Source organism: Galeopterus variegatus, unplaced genomic scaffold (genome assembly GCF_000696425.1).
Source record: "Galeopterus variegatus unplaced genomic scaffold, G_variegatus-3.0.2 Scaffold2073, whole genome shotgun sequence".
Classification (NCBI taxonomy): Eukaryota; Metazoa; Chordata; class Mammalia; order Dermoptera; family Cynocephalidae; genus Galeopterus; species Galeopterus variegatus.
This window is the reverse complement of record NW_007728184.1, coordinates 301,812-315,184: the sequence shown is the minus strand read 5'-3', so window position 1 is coordinate 315,184 and position 13,373 is coordinate 301,812. Positions and strand designations below refer to the sequence as shown.

At 52.4% G+C, this 13,373-nt stretch overlaps 1 protein-coding gene across 1 annotated transcript; it reads right to left on the bottom strand.

Moving 5' to 3' along the window:
• Positions 1-3,970: 3,970 nt before the first annotated feature.
• CD22 (CD22 molecule) lies at positions 3,971-13,373 on the bottom strand. Its single transcript, XM_008580385.1, has 13 exons — positions 13,340-13,373; positions 12,696-13,073; positions 11,350-11,637; positions 9,958-10,224; positions 9,541-9,804; positions 7,918-8,175; positions 7,455-7,715; positions 7,108-7,371; positions 5,621-5,719; positions 5,401-5,474; positions 5,113-5,231; positions 4,510-4,636; positions 3,971-4,199 (listed from the first exon to the last, which is right to left on the bottom strand). Exons 1-13 carry the CDS (start codon positions 13,371-13,373, stop codon positions 4,068-4,070), a joined length of 2,565 nt encoding a protein of 854 aa, XP_008578607.1. The 3' UTR covers positions 3,971-4,067.

Here is a 13,373-nt window from a genome sequence, read left to right as displayed (position 1 = left end):
CCCCCCCCCCCCCCCCCCCCCCCCCCCGGGAGAAAGCCTGCATGGCAGGTGGGAGAGGGTGGGTGACGCCGCCTAGCCGAGGGGAGAAGTCGGGATTTGGAGAAGATGGAGGTTGTGTGGGGCAGGCAAAGGGGGTCCCCAGGGGAGAACCCAAGTGCAGGCCAGGTCCCATCAGTGACATGTGGGATAACCTTAACCCCCCTGGGCAGGGAGATTTGGGGTTTGGGGAATAATTCCCGGTGAAGAGAGGAGCCGCAGAAAGAGGGACTCACCTCTTGGTGCTGCCAGATGTCTCTGAGGCTCAGAAGTCCCACCACTGGGCCGCTGGAGGACGCCTGGGATGGGCAATGAGCCGGAAGGGAGTGAAGGGCGGGGTGGCAGGGCCACAGCCTGAGGCTCTCGCAGCTTCGGTGAGCAGCTAATGGGGCGTCCCGGGCTGGAGCTGAGGCCAGACTGGAGGCAGTGAGGGGCTAAAAAGATGATGGGAACGCAGAAGGGGTGAGGGTCAGAATGTGGGTTTATCTGGGTGGGGTGAGTGCCTTAAAGGGGCAGGTCCGTGGGGTCCAGCCGGACACAGCTTTGTTCCCTCCCCGCCACCACCACTGCCTGTTCAAGGCTGCTCTGGGGCTGAGTCTTCCCTACTCCTGGGCAGGCCCCTGCCTTCCTGGCTCACTCCTAGAAAACAGAAAGTACTCCAGTGACTTCAGTCGCGTGTAGCAATGAATATGTGGGACAATGAAGTAATCGTTCAAGGCACAGCTTCTGCCCTCCCCTTGCTTGCACGGGCTGTGGGCATGCTTTGCAAGGAGAAGCCTCCTCTATTCTCCCTCTTCTTTCCCTTTGAGCTGTTTAACAGTGGTTGCTGCCCTTTTTGGTGTTGGCAGAAGGGGGAGGAGGAAAGGCAAGGGGCAGGCAGAGACTTGTTCAGCCAGCACGGGAGTAACCAGGCTGGGATCTCCACTTTGCCTCTCTATGGGTGGCACGGACATCCAGGCTGACTTCTGCCCGGGGCGCTGGGCTGGGGACGTTGGCCGGTACTCACTGGGCACAGGTGACGTGCATCTCCAGCTGACCGCTAGCTTCCTTCTCTCAGCCCTGGCAATCCGGCCTTTCATTCACAGCCCCGGCTGCGGTCACCTTGCCCTTCCAGGCAGACCTCCTAAGCAAGATTTAAAATGGTTCCAGACTGGCTCTCTCTCAGACATGGCCCACGTCTGACCAGTGAGAAAGAAAGCTCTCTGTCTCTCATCTCTGACTGTGCCTGTGTCTCTGTCTGTCTGTCTGTCTGTCTGTCTGCCTCTCTTTGCTGCTTCAGCCTCTCAGTTTCAGTTTTCTTACTGTGGGTGTTCGTCCGCAGACTACTGTGCCCCTTTTGAATTCCAAGTCACCATAATAAACTTCCCTGAGTGGTCTCCTCAAAGCTCCTCTCACCAGGCTTTAGGTTGGGGGCAGCCTGGGATTCTCAGCACAGGGACAACCCCCTCCAAAGAAATGATCTTATTTCCTTTCTAGACCTTAGAGTCGCTAAACTCCTTTCCGAGTCCTACACACTTACATGTGGTCCAGCACCTCACTTTGAACATAGAAGAACTTGCCACATGTTGTTTTGTATTTTGCCTTTGGGAAACACTGAGAAACTGTCAGAACTGAGAAAAAAAATCAAAACAGTGCCATTTTACCTCCTGCAACAAGCGTTTGGGAGACACTGGGTCTTCAGAATCTCTGCTTTGGCCCCACCCAGTGTCACCTCCTCAGAGGACCTCCCTTGATCAGCCCATCAGAGTCGGCCCCTTCCCTCCTTCATAATCATCTTGCGTTGTGTTTACTCAGAGTGCCTGTGACTCTGTGACACCATTTTTCTGGCTCCTCTGCTAGAATGTTGGCCTTATGAGGGCAAAGAGTTCAATCTGCTTTGTTCACTGAATTTTGCAAAGTAGGTGCTCAGGCTGTTGAATGCATGGTCAGTTGTCTGGGCCCCGGGAAGACGGTGAGATCTGGAGCTGGATGGAAGGCGACCTGTGTTCCGCACTCCCCGGCCTCTGGACTTCCTGGCCACCTGCTTTTCACGCCTCAGCAATGCCTATTGTTGACAGCCACATCTCGTGGTCAATTGGTCATGAAGTAGGCTTATGTCAGCAGCTGGGCTAAGAGACAGGGTGGGAAGGCACCCAGTGGTTGCCCGGGAGCCTGAGCCAGGTCTCAGCAGGCTCAGGGCTGCCTTCAGCTCCCTTGAGGGGACCCTACCCTAAAAACCTTTGGGAACCTGAGGCTAGACTAGAGAGCCCCAAGACTGCTATTATGTCTTATCTTGTGTACCCCAACTCTGTGCTGGATTAACATTAACAGGTGCTCAGTAAATGCTTGCTGAATGAATGGTTTAATGACACTGGGCCTCATTTTGGACACAGAAACCCCTTTTAGTGAAACAGTTCTCAAAGTCTCACTTTCTTCCAGAAAAGTGAGTGGTGCTCACAAGAAGTCAAACTGGGGACAAGGTGGATTGATGGGGAAATCAATGCCTTACTCTGTCATAACTCCGAGAGTTGCCATTCTGGCATTCAGCAGAGAGGGAAAGGAGGACAGGAAAGGAAGATGGCACTTTTGGGGGCAGCGACCATGTGTCAGGAGTTGTACGCTCATCACCTTGGTGAGTGGGTAGCCACACATTCCTGCCCTCTGAGGAAAATGGGCCATGGCCCGTTGGCAGAAGCAGGTGGACGAGAGGAGAACAAACCTGAGAGCGGAGGGCCAGCCGGAAGCACCCACCTGGAAAGTCTGAGCCAGGGAGCACACTAGGGACCTGGGGATGGCAGTGAATGACAGAAAAGCTGTGGCTGTGAGAGCACTCAAGGCAGCTGGCCTTTGAGACGTTCTTAAGCAGCTGTGGATTGTGAAAGAATGTGGTAGGTTCACTTTTGAGAATAGCTGTGAGTAATGAATCCGCTTCTCCTTTTTACATTCTTCAAGAAATGCAAATAAACCATGGGAATTTGCTTTGGGGACTTTTGGCTTCTGTGCTAGGCTTCTTATAATGTGTCTCCAGCATCTATAAGATTATGCCTCACTTCCTATGTTGAGCCATCTGCATGGCAGGTAGCAACATGTCCATTTTACAGATGAAGAAACTGAGGCTCAGGCAAGTTGGCAAACTCTGCCCAAATCACTCGGCTAGTTAAGCAGAAGAATCAAGATTCCAGCTCATGCTTGTCCTTGTACAAAGCCAGTGCACTTTTTAGAACAGGAGTACAGGCTCTCCAATCTGCTGAACTGATCACAAAATTACCATGATTCCTTTTCCTTCTCCCCAAGCCCCATGAGGCCTTCCCCATCTCCCCGGCCCCACTCTGTCTCCACAGACTGGAAAGAACTAACTGGTTGTTTGAAATGGTATCTGAGCCATTTTTATTGTGCAGCTCTCTGTTCATTACATGTTTGTCCACACCAGTGTGTCTGTCTCTGACCACGAGACCCCTGAGGGTAGGGGCTGCTAATCCTCTCCATGGAACGCCACGGAGTGCCTAGCTTACATATAGACAGGCCTCTAGAGGAGAAGCCAGCTCGTGACAGTACCTCTTTCTACCTCATTTCTGTCCTTTCCTGGGCTTTCTGCAGAGACAGAAGTTGGGCATTAGTGAGTGGGGCTGTCAGAGCAGGGACAGGGGTCAAAGGGGTGGAGAAGGGAATCAGAAAAAACAGTGACACGGCCAGCTGGGAGTGGGGATCGGGAGGAGGTGGATGGTGGCAGATGGCAGGTGTGGGGGGCAGGGGGTGTTGTACAGCATGGAGCAGGTGTTTAGATGAGTTTCTGGGTGGTAAGGAGAGTGGGAAAAGCCCAGGGACAGGTCTTTTGGAGGGTTGAGGTTACCAGCGCTGAGAAGCCTCTCTGGGCCAGGCACAATGTTCTCTGCAGTGATTGTGTGTGTGTGTGTGTGTGTGTGTGTGTGTGTGTGTGTGTGTGTGTGTGTGTGTATGTGAGACTTAGCAGCTAAGCAGCAGTGGTTGGGGAAGCTTTGGGACTGCTCTGGCCCCTGCTGCACCGGTCACCTCTCCCATAGTCAGATCGGCTGTCAGTGCTTGAGGATCACGTATTCCACATCTTCCTGGGCCCGAGGCCGCTTCCCTCCCCCCAAATGAACCAGCTCCGAGTAATGAATCCCCTCGTCTTCTGGAAAAGCCGCAGCCACATTCTCATAGTCACCCTGAGAAAGCCACATCATGGTAAGTCACCAGCCTCCCACCATCTGCTTTCCCTTCCTTTTCTCTCCTTGATTCTACCTGAGGGTCCCAAAGCCAGAGCAGCAATCCTCTTGTCCAGAAACTAGCTGTGGTCATTATCTCAGACATGGAGGTGCCTGCCCTGGCTCGTACCACACCTCTGCCCGAGCAGCCCTCTCCAGCCAACACCCCACCTTTGCCACCACCAATGTCTTCCCAAGTCCTTCCCATATTGGACTCACAGGAGTTGCCAGGCACCCACTTCCCCAGCCTTCCATAGCCCTGCCCTCTTACCATTTGATGTGTCTGCACCACTGAGTAAGTGACCATGTCATCGCTATTTGGGGGAGACACCACTGAATAGGTGGCCGTGTTGTCACTGTTTGGGGGAGGTCCCTGCATCTCTGAGTTCTCTGCATCTCTGAGAAGGAGGGCAGATAGATGGCCACAAATGAAGCATTTTCCATGAGCTGTCCTCCTTCTCCCATCTCCCTTAGCCCCCCAGTGGCACCCCAACCTCAGCCCCTCATGTAAAAATAACTTGCTGTCTCCCAAGTGCCCAGTGTTCACAGTAGGAGCTCATAAAAATATGTGTTGAATGAGCGAGCGTATGTAGTATCCTGACCTGAAGAAACAGGTTCGATTCCAGAGACCGTCACTTACCCAGAGGGCTGTTATGGAGCGGAATGAAGCCTCATGTATATGGCGATGCCTGGCACAGGCCTGGCACAGGAGGGCAGGCAGGACATGAGCCTTTCCTCCCACACCCCTTCCTGGGTGCAGGTATCCTCAGCACCCAATCCTTGAGTGTGTCCAGGGAGTGGGGGCCTTTGAGGGGTGGGGGTGTGTTCTAATTTTCCTCCCACATCCCTCCCAGGGTGCAGGTAGCCTCAGTACCCAGTTCCTGATGTGTCAGTCTCTGGAAAGCGCAAGGCAGCATAGCTAATGGCATCTTCCATCACTGGGTTGTAGCATCCCAGGGAATGCGAGGCTTCCGAGAGAGCAGCCCTTCTAATCTGGGAGAGGAATAAGGTTGAAGCTCTAACCACTCTTTCCCATGTCCTGGTTCCCTTCCCCTGGCCCCTGACACCCCCAATCTCCCTGTAGTACTTTTTTTCACCCTGCTTTGCCTGGTTTCTTCACTGACTTCAAGGCCCACCCTGCGTTTCATCTTTCTCCCCCTACCTTTTTATTTCTCACAAAGAAGCTCTGACCACTGGAATTTTCCTGCAGTTCCTGCTGGCCCTGAATCCTTTTCCGGCTAAGAAATAAAGGCAAGCTCAGCAAGGGTCAAGGGAATGGGAACAGGACCTGTGGATTCAGCAGGCTGGGGGCTTCGGGACTGAGACACTGGAAAGGGACATCAGACAAGGGAGAGTGAGGGAGGCGGGCAGGGGAGGAGCTCACCTTCGCTGAAGCTTGACCCCCCAGATTACCAGGATGAGGATGGCCAGGCAGAGCCCGATTCCCATGGCCGTTCGCCTGCCGATGGTCACCGGGCTATCTGGTGGGGAAAGGAGCAGCCTCAATTAGATAACGGCCAGCTCTGCCCTGCAGTGACTTCTTTCTACATGCAGCACCATCCTTCTTCTCCACGCATTGCGGACAGATGCAGAGAAAGAGGCAGAAGCCAACCCCTGCCCCTTGGGCCGCCTGTTAGGAAGAAAGGGCTGGTTCTTTCTCCTGAGGAGCTCCTGCTTTCCCACAGACATGAACACGCAGAGCATGTTACCCTCACACTCATAAATGGGGACTGCTTTTCTGAGCACTTGCCCCATACTGTTCGAACTTAAAGTGCATCAGGCCTTGGGCCCAGAGATGCAACATGGGAATTTATCCTGCTACTATCCTTGCCCAAAGAGACTGCACACCTCCACCTTGAAGAGGGCACTGGGTAGAGAAGATACGCAACATTCATACAAGGGAGCACAGGGCAGCCCTGAGAAAAAGAGGCAGGTCTCAGGGTATCTGTAAGGTGGAGACCCAGGGAACAGCGCTTTTATACAATGTGTCCGTTATTTCCAGATAACATGCTCAGGGTATTTTCCTTCAACCTCTGGATTCGCTGAGGACAATTTTCTAAATTTAATGCCATGGTTCCAATCATTAATCTGAAAAAATACAATAAAGAAATTAAATATTTTCCCTGGGTTTCCAGATTGTTTAGAATATCTGTATATGCAGGGATACAGAACAATCTCCAGGTGGTTTCATCACATGGAAAAAAGAAAAATCTAAGGCAAAGTGTGAGCTCTGTTGCCATTTGTGTAATGAAGAAGGGTGTATTGACTAGATCCACGTGTGCACTGTGCACGTACAGAGCATCTCTGGAAGGAGATGGACAAGCTGCTCACAGTGGAGGCCTCTAGGGAGGAGACTAGAGTTCTCAGGGATCAAGAGTGACAGGTGTCTGTCTTTCCAGTGTTTGCCCTTTGGTGCTTCTTAATTTTTTTTTCACCATGTACTTGTATTATCTTTTTAAAAGCCACTACAATCTCAAAAGATAAAAACATGGAGTCTATCAAGGGTGAGACAGAGAAAGAGAGAAGGACAGAGACAGAGGGAGACAGAATTAGAGAGATACAGAGAGAGGGACCCAGTAGGAGCTGGGAATGTCTGGAAGGTGGGATCAGCCTGAGAGGGAATCCCAGAGAGTCAGGAGACCCTGAACAGGAGGGAGAAAGAGAGAGACCAGTGAAGTGGGACAGGGTGACTCCTCCAGGGCTGTGGCAGGTGAGCTGTGGGACAGGGAGAGTGGACGGGCTGGGCTGGGCCGACAGGAGTGGAGAGGGAGGAGGCAGAGAAGAACGGCCAGGTGGCCTGGAAGGCACAGCCCTGGGAGGAAGCCACAGGAGCAGCCAGGGCCCAAGAACAGCATGAGAGGAGCCTTACAGTAGACAGTGAGGGTGCTGGGGGGTGACTCGCCCGTGCCCAGCCTGTTGGCGCCCTGGCACCAATAGGCGCCCGAGTGCTGGATCTCCACAGGCTCCAGTCTCAGAGTCTTGCCAGCGTGGTGGAGGTTTTGGTTATTCCAGTCAAACCAGGTGTAATGGGAGGGGGGAGGGTTGGCGTCGCTCTCACACGTCAGGGCCACCTTCTTCCCCTCCATCACTCTGTCTCCTGGGGCGATGGACACACGCAGACTCCTGGGTGCATCTGTAAGGGGAAAGCCAAGTCAGGGTCCAGGAAGCCAGTCACCTGCTCTTCTCTGCTGTCAGCCTCCAGCTGCAGCCACTCACACAGCACTTGGAGCATCCAGTCCTTAGACGTCGTCTGTCCTATGGAGTTGTTGGCCAAGCAGCTGTAATTTCCAGCATCTTCTGGGGAGATGGAGTCAAAGCTCAGTTCTCTTCCTTCCTCCAGAAAGCTTCCATTTTTCTTCCAGAAGAAGTGGACGTCTTTGGGGTGGCTGCTTGAGAAGTCACATCGGAGGAGGACCTGGTTTCCAGAGCGAATCTCGGAGTGGGGGCTGACCTGCACCCTCACATCTCTGGGGGCATCTGGAGGGCAAGGACCTCAGGCTGACCTCTCGGTTCTCTCTCCCTCTTGCCACCCCGGGACTTCCTCTCCCCTTGGCACTGAGGCCTGGCTCTCATGCCTCCATTCTCTTTGAAGACTCTGGTCCAGGCTCCAGTCTCCTTGCCCTTCAGTCCCCATCTCTCAGCTGGGTTACCTCCCAGACGCCCCTGCCCAGTCACTCACACTGGACATCCAGGTTGACAGGTGAAGCCCATGAACACCACCGGTTACAAGCGGCACAGGTGATTGCTGTGACATCCCAGGCAACTTTTTGAATCGTCAGCACCCCGGGTGATAGCTCATTCCAGGAGCTTTGGGGGCTCCATTCATATTGGGTAACTTTAGGATTACTGGAATTATAGTTACAGTAAAGAGTCACACTGTCTCCTTCTCGAATTGGTGTGGAGCTTTGAATCACCGCGGTCACATTCTTGGGGGGATCTGGGAGAAAAACAGGGAGGTAAATAAAGAAAAGCTGGTTTTCTGTAATACACTATCCTTCCTGCTCCCTCCCCCGTCCACCCACTGCATTCACACAGTTCCTAAATTAATCAGAGGAAGCCTTGTGCTTCCCTCTTGCATCTGAGTGAGGATGGAAACCCTGCCCTGGATATTTGGCCTGGCTGTGGTTCAAGGCAGGATGGTACAGTGGTTAAGAACACAGCTCTGAAGCCAGACAGGTAGACCCTGCCACTTACAGCTGCATGACCATGCACTGCAGGCCTCAGTTTACATTTGCCAAATGGGGTCCTGAGAGTACCTAACCTCCTGGAATTGTCACAAGGATGAAATGAGATGATGCCCATAGGGCAGAGTCTGGCGTGTAGTAAACACTCAATAAACATGCTGCTGCTATTATCGTGCATCCAGCTGTCTAGATGTTCAGGATTTGGGCATCCCTATCAGCAGATATGACATTTCAGTGTGCGAGGATCAAGGCTATAGATTCTCTTTGTTCTGGGCTCAACTCTGTGACAAGAATACTATGTTAAAAAAAAAGGGTATAGCAATGGAGAGGTAATGAGACATTTTGCCCCAGTTCTCCTTGAAAATTTCAAGACCTCTTCTGGGACTCAGCCACTGACTAGCGATGCTAATTCTCCATGTCCCTCATGGAGCCCCGGCATCTTGCAGTTCATTCATTCAACAAACACCTACTGAGCACCTCCCGCGAGCTAGGCCCTGTTGTAGGTGCTGGGAGTCTGACCGTGAACAGCAACAAAGCCCCTGCCTCAAGAAGCTTATGTCGGGGGGCCCTGGTGATGTAGTTTGGATGTGTTTGTCCCCCCAACCTTTCCCCCCGCAAAGCTCATTTAGAAATCTGATCCCCAATGTGGCAGTGTTGGGAACTGTCTGGGTCATGAGGGGCAGATCCCTCATGAATAGCTTAATGCTCTCCTGGGGAGGGGGGGTTAGTGAGTGAGTTCTCTTCGCTGTATTAGCTCCTGCGAGAGCCGGTTGTTAAAAGGGACCTGGCACCTCCCTTCTCTCTCTCTCTCTTGCTTCCTCTTGCCATGTGATCTCCTTGCATCTGCTGCCATGCTGCTGTTTTCCACCATGAGTAGAAGCAGCCTGAGGCCCAGGCCAGATGCAGCTGTCCCAGAATTGTAAGCCAAATAAACCTCTTTTCTTTACAAATTACCCAGTGTCAGGTCTTCTGTTACAGCAACACAAAAACAGACTAATACACTTGGCTTCTGCTTGCTCTTCATTCTAGGACTCAGGAATCCCCTTGCCCTGTCTGCCTTTCCTCTCCCTCTCCTTCCATCTTCTCTCCCTAGAACCAGAGGTTCCGTGACTACTCACATTGGACATCCAGATCAGCTTCCTGGCCAACCTGTCCCCGACCCAGACTATTTTCTGCCACACAGCAGTAAGTCCCAGCATGCCAGAGGAGGACCTTTGAGATCTGGAATTTCTCTTCTGTCCTTCCAAGCACTTTTTTCCCATTGTGAAACCAGGTGTAATTTGATGGAGGAGGTTTGGCTGGTGATATACAAATCAGCTCTACTTTATCTCCCTCCTTAGCTGGTGAAGGGAGGATCTGAACTTTGGAAGGTTCCGGAGCATCTGGAAGAAAGGGTAGACGCAAGTGGGGAGGTGAGGAGGGCCCTCCGACCTGTGCAAGCAGCCATGAGAGCCCCTACTACTCCCCTCTCAAGGGCCTTGGTTTCACCCCTGCTAACTCCCTGCCTGTCCCTCCCCAGCTCCCAGGAGGCTCACACTGCACTTCGAGGGCCACGTCCTCTGACTTCCCTGTGCCAATATTATTGGAGGCCTGACAGCGGTACTTCCCACTCATCTCCTTGGTCACCGTGGACAGAGTTAGTGTGAGTGTGTGATGCTCCTTCAGTAGGGTCCCGTCCTTGAGCCAAGATATAGTGTGGTATTCTGGGTTGCTGCTGATGATCTGGCATGTCATAGTCACCGTCTTCCCCTCTACTACAGTGGTTTCACTTGGATTGACCTCGATCTTCAGCTTCGGGGAGTCTGGAGGAACAGAGAAGTGGTGGGGAAGGGGACAGAGAATTGTCAAAGGGGGGAATGTGGTGAGAAGGGGCAGATGCTTTTTTTCTTACAAAGCAGTGGCAGTTACCCTTGCCAACAAGCATGGGCTTGTCCATTCACCCAGGTAACTGTCACAGCCTCCTAACTCCCTCTTCCCACTTCCCCTACCGTCTGGTGTCCACCAGCAGCCAGCAGGATTCTTAGCAATGTCAAGCAGACTTGTCACTCTCCGCTTGAAACCATTCAGTGGATTCCACACTTAGAATAAAATCCAAAGCCCTCACCGCAGCCCATGAGATCTAGCACCCCACGTGCTCACCTACCTCCTCTGCGACCATCTGGCCCTCAGAGGCAGTGAGCTTCAGCCTCTCTGGCCTTCCTGTTCTGTCGTGGACACACCAAGTTCCCACCTCAAGGGACTTGCTCTTTCCTCTCCCTGGAATCCTCTTCTGGCAATTTGCCTGCTTCAGTCCCTCCCTCCACTCCAATCAGCTCAAGTGCTCACCTTCCTCAGAGCGGTCTCCACCCGTCCCTCCCCCTCCCCTACGAACCCTGCTTGACTGTTTTCTTAACACCCTTGTCACTACCTATCACTATCTTCTGTAGGTCTTTGTTACTGTCTTTAGTGTTTGCCTCCCTGCTGCAATGCTGGCTCATGTGGGCAAGACGTGCGGCTGTGTTTCCTCCCCTCCCTTCAGCTGGCAGCTGTCATAATGCCTGGCACCTAGTAGGTTTGCAATAAATATTTATCAAATGAATGAATGAGGCACCAAATAATGATGTGAAAGTTTCCCCCCAAAGGGGGAACAGAGAAGCCTAACCGGGTGATCCCAAAAGCACGTCATGGCTTGAGGATAAACTATTTTATTTTGCTAAGCCAAAAAGCAGAGGCGAAGATAAATCTGTTTCCTGAAGCATCACGGCTGACAAGAGGGATTGTGGGAAAGGGAACGCGACTCTACGTGGGTCATTCCCAGAGCTGGTGACCACAGACTGACTACGCTTCCTTTGTGTGGGCTCCTCTCAGCCTCAGTGGGTGCCCACTGTGGGGCTGGGGAGAAGGTGACAAGGGCCTTGTCCCTCCCATAGGAGCATGGGGAGACTCACGCTTCACATCCAGCTGCACTGTGTCCACACAGAGCACCTTGGTGTCATTCCAGAGCTGGCAGGTCAGGTTCTTCCCATGGTCACTCCACTGCGGCCGGAACGTGAGCTGGCTCTGGGTGAGGACATTACTGGTAGTAATGATGGTCGAGGTGACAGCAGGCTCCACCCGGGACCACCGCAATTGGATCGGGTACCCAAAGCAGGCGAAATTCAGCGAGCAGGTCACAGTGACTTCCTGTAACTCCCAAATCTCTGGAGGGAGCTGGATGTGAGGTGGAAGTGGCGTTTCTGCAAGAGTGGGAACCATGCTGGAGGCCTGGGAGACTGGGGGCCAGTGCGTGAACAGCCTCTTACACCTGGGTTTACATGCCCCGTCCCAAATAAGCCCTCAGGGACCCCTCGTCAATCCCTCCCACCCCTCTCCAGTCCCGCTTTTCTCTGCTTTGAATCATTTTTGCTCAGCCTGGACAACATTAAATCTCCTTGGGAATCGTATTTCATACTTATTTCAGGCTGGCCAGTTAGCTCAGTTGGTTAGAGCGTGGTGCTGATAACACCAAGGTCCAGGGTTTGATCCCTGTACCTGCCAACTGCCAAAAAAGAAAAAAAAAAAAAATCACATACTCATTTCATTCTCACTTGCTGATGTTTTCTTTCTAAATGTTTTCAAGATTGTTCCTCCCACCACCCCTAAGGGAATTTTACCAGTTTAGTTCAACATGTATTTCTTAGCTTTGATGACAAACTTTTATTTCTTTAATGGCCTCAATACTGGAGACATCCAAGCACAGCATTCTTTTAGCGGGGCTGTGTGTGGCCAGGCTTAGCTCTCCCCCTGGCCTGGACCACCCTTCACACCGCAGGGTCTGAAGCAGCAGCTCTTGCCCCTAACACAGGGCTGCTTAAAACCACCCACCGAAGAAACAGGCTGTGGAACAGAGTGACCACACGTCCCAGGGCAGAAGCCCCAGACCTGTGTTTGGTGGGTCATATCAACACCTCCACACATTTGTCATCTAGCCTTGGAGGGTTCATTAGAATTAGTCACCAACCATTAACATGTGGAACATTTCACTTGAAAAATCCAGATTTCTATCTTCTCTTGAAAAATCAGAAGATCTGGCAACCTGGAACCCAGATGCTCAAGTAGGCAGAGCTGAGGGGCAGGTGGGGCTCCTGAGGTGGGACAAGTGCTCATGCTGCAGTTTGCCCACATCACCTGCTGGCAGCCCTGCTTGACCACTGCAGGCAACTCAGTTTGTGACTGCTGTCCCAGCAGTCAGGTATTTCCCACCTCCCTCCTTGTCTCTTCCCAAAGGAGAAGATCCCTTCCCCCAAGGTCTTACCGGAGACATTGAGGTGTATTTCCTCCAACCATTTGTCATTTGCCGACATCATCCTCAGCCCCAGCTGACCGCTGTCATTTACCTGCACCGGGTTGATGCTCAGGGAGCAGTTGTGTATTTTGTCTCCCAGGAATCGTACCCTTCCCTGCTGAGGAGGGAACTCTCCAGGCTCTTTGTTGTCATAGAGGATGAGCCCCTTGAAGGCTTTGGAGACGTCATCATACTCAGAATTGTGGTACAGGGTGAACTTTATCAGTTGCTCGTTCCTTGGGGCTGTGTATCTGCAGGGAATCCAGACGCAGGCCCCCTTCCAGGTGTAGAGGGTTTTGGGGTGCTGAAACTCCCAGTCAGAGTCCAAGGAAGCCAGGTATTCTGGAACTCACCACAGTGAACAGAAAGCATTATTGAGGGGCATGGAGAGCTTTCAAGGAATAAAGAATCCCTTCTGAAGATAGGGAGAGATAGGGAGATACACAGAGAGCAAGACACAGAGAGAGGCATGTATACTGCACATAGCTATATAGACACGCTGCCTGCCCCCACCATACCCCACATTTACTCTTCTCTGACCCAGATCCTTCCTCCTTCTCCAGTGCCCACTAACATTCCAGAACCCAAGTACCAATGTAGGCCACAGATCTTACCCACAAGCAGGAGCCAGGCACTGAGGAGATGCAT